Source organism: Protomyctophum parallelum (genome assembly GCF_964188405.1).
Source record: "Protomyctophum parallelum genome assembly, chromosome: 8".
Taxonomy (NCBI): domain Eukaryota; kingdom Metazoa; phylum Chordata; class Actinopteri; order Myctophiformes; family Myctophidae; genus Protomyctophum; species Protomyctophum parallelum.
Genome location: NC_139703.1, coordinates 5,498,386 through 5,501,535, shown reverse-complemented (window position 1 = coordinate 5,501,535; position 3,150 = coordinate 5,498,386). Strand labels below are relative to the sequence as shown.

The 3,150-nt window shown below is 45.8% G+C and overlaps 1 protein-coding gene across 1 annotated transcript; it reads right to left on the bottom strand.

The window, feature by feature from the left end:
* Positions 1 to 812: 812 nt before the first annotated feature.
* On the bottom strand, positions 813 to 2,170 carry LOC310863774 (toll-like receptor 6; the record flags this gene model as incomplete). The annotated part of the gene is made up of 2 exons (XM_083772269.1): positions 813 to 823; positions 1,618 to 2,170. 2 exons carry the CDS (start codon positions 2,168 to 2,170, stop codon positions 813 to 815), a joined length of 564 nt encoding a protein of 187 aa, XP_083628395.1.
* Positions 2,171 to 3,150: the final 980 nt, after the last annotated feature.

Here is a 3,150-nt window from a genome sequence, read left to right as displayed (position 1 = left end):
AAGGATAACACAAACAAGTCCTGGGGGATTCAATTCATCAACATAGCAGTGTTGTTTTTGGCAGCAAATCTTGATTTTAGTTTTATAGGCTTTTCAATAGTTTTCATTTAGTTTTAGTCACATTTTAGTCACCTGGAATGTCTTAGTGTTAGTCTAGTTTTAGTCGCGTCGAAATCTTTTGTCATAGACGAACACTGCAACATAGCATAACAATAACAATAATACAGTGTATGTCATCAACAGATATAAAACTTATGTACAAAAGAGAAAAAGGAATCAGAGATTGTTGTCTTCTGGCCAGAGGAATGTGCAATTCAGTGCTTTTAGGTCCTATATGTATCCTATTCCAGTGGTTCTCAAAGTGGGGTCCTTGAGGTGAACCCAGCAAAGTACAGTTTAACCACTTTAAACCTATATTGGCAACACATCTGCTTATAGAGCTGTTATCTGTTTTTGACAGTTTTCTGAAAAACCCATGGTTCTGTCAGTCGTTCTAAAACAATTTCATGTCAAGGACCCCCAAAAATATATCAAACATAAATAAGGAAATCTCTGGCACACCATATAATATTAATTCAGTTGGGGGTCTGCTTGGGCCCTTGATATGATATTAAATTCACAATAAGATCACAAATCTACTGCCTTCCCATTTCACCTATTCCCTTTTTTGATTTTTTGTAATAAGTAATGATATTCTGCCCCTCTGCACATCAGCAATTCAATGAAACATTTCAAAAGAGAACTTTACAGACTGAGCTCTTCAACAACTCACCAAGAAAGACACCATTTGGCTTGTGTGGTTTTGATGCCATCTAGTGGCACACTACACCACCACACCACACCACACCACACCACGCCACACCACACCACACCACACCACACCACACCACTACACCACCACACCACACCACACCACACCACACCACACCACTACACCACACCACACCACACCACACCACTACACCACACCACACCACACCACACCACACCACACCACACCACGCCACACCACACCACACCACACCACACCACTACACCACCACACCACACCACACCACACCACACCACACCACACCACCACACCACACCACACCACACCACTACACCACCACACCACACCACACCACGCCACGCCACGCCACGCCACGCCACGCCACGCCACGCCACACCACACCACACCACACCACACCACACCACACCACACCACACCACACCACAGAGGAAGGTCACTGAGAGGAACTTGAGATTTCCTTAGCAAGCAAGTGAATTAAGCGTGCCAACAAATGCACGAAAATCAGAGTGAGAATAAACCTTGTCCAATCAAATTGTAAAGCAGCATCCCTTAATTTGCATATGAATAATAATAATAATAATAATGAATAACCAAGTCTTATTTAACAGATGGATGGTTCGGAGTGGCAACATGCAGCACAATCATGTTGCGCACGCACGCACGCACACACACACACACACACACACACACACACACACACACACACACCCTCACACACACACACACACACACACACACACACACACTGTGTGCCACTAAAACAACATATTATTTGGGTCATATTTATAAGCCAAGTCATTGATCAGTTTCAGCCTGATGTTGACCGAGGCTGGCCAGGTCCTGGGCCACTCTCCTCAGCACCACATTGTTGTCTGCAGGCTGCAGCACTGCCTTGAGACTGGTCCAGAACAGCCTGCGCTTCTGCTCGTCCGCTGGCCACTCCAGGTAGGTCTGCTGCCTCAGGAGCCTCTGCAGACGCAGGAACCTCCTGGGCAGCGAGTTGACAGGAATGGGCTCCAGCAGCACAAACACCATAGAGTCATGTTGCTCGCTCAGGTCCCGGTGCTGAGAAAAGAACAGCTCGTAGTTGCACCATTCACTTTTGACAAAGTTCTGAGACAGCACAAATATTGTCTTGTAGCTCCCCTCCACACAGTTGATGATGTTGTCGATGATCCAGTGGCCGGGGATAAAGTCCCGCTCGTGGACGCAGATGCTGAAGTGCTCTCCCTCCAGGTGGGGTATAAGCTGTGACTCCACCCAGTAGCTGTCCTTCTGACTGTAGGAGACAAAGGCGTGGTACTGTAAGTTGGCCTGTAGGAGGCGCTCTGTCTCCTTCTTACCCCGGCGCTTAACATTCAACCACACACACAGCATACGCAGGTACCAAGCTCCACCAACATGGTGGAATAGCAGTCCCAGAGCCACACATACACACACAACCAAGGACAAAATCACAGCCACCTGCAGCATTGGATCACAGGACCATCTGCCTGGGTCAAAGTCTTTTAGTGCAGTTCCAGACAAACTGGCTGGAGAGTCACACATGTACTCAGAAGGCCAATCCAGCAGCAGTGACTTATTGAAACTGCTCAGAAAAAAGTACAGTTTACAGTCACAAGTGAAAGGGTTATTTCCTGCTTTGAGTTTCTTCAGTTTGGGCAGTCCTGTGAAGGATTCTTTGTAGAGAGAGTTGATTCTGTTGTGATCCAAGTGCAGCTCTTCCAGGTTCATGTTGAGGTTTAGAGGCAAACCAGTGATTTTGTTGAAGCTCAGAAAGAGTGTTTTCAGATCCTTCAGAGACCCAAGTGTATTTTGGCTGAGACTGTCTATCCCAGTCACTGACAAGTTGAGACTAAGGAAGTATGGAGAGAGGTGATGGAACACATTGTTGCCTAATGGATTCTCACTCAGAGAAACGTGTGTGATGATCGAGGGCCAAGAGGGTTTCTTATTCAATCTGAATCTGTTGGCGCTGAGGTCCAGAGACTCTAAACGGTTAACACCGTGGATGCCACGGGCAAGAGCATGAAGATCAATTAGATTATTCTTTCGTAGAATGAGTTGTCTGATTGATGCACTCTCAATATTTCCAAAGAACTTGCTATCTAGGGAATTGTGGGAGAAGTCGAGAACACAGAGATTTGGCAACCTGAGGATACGTCCAAAACAGGAAAGACCAAAGATTATCCCTTGATTTATGACTCTTAACACTTCCACATTAAGAAAAGGAGAACTCCCAAATGTAGCGTAAGGCCACATGTGCCGGATGAAACCTGCACTATTAGTGTTTATGAGGACAAGGTTTCTAATGGTAGAAGTGTTATCACCCAAATTAATTTCATATGGAGGGTCAT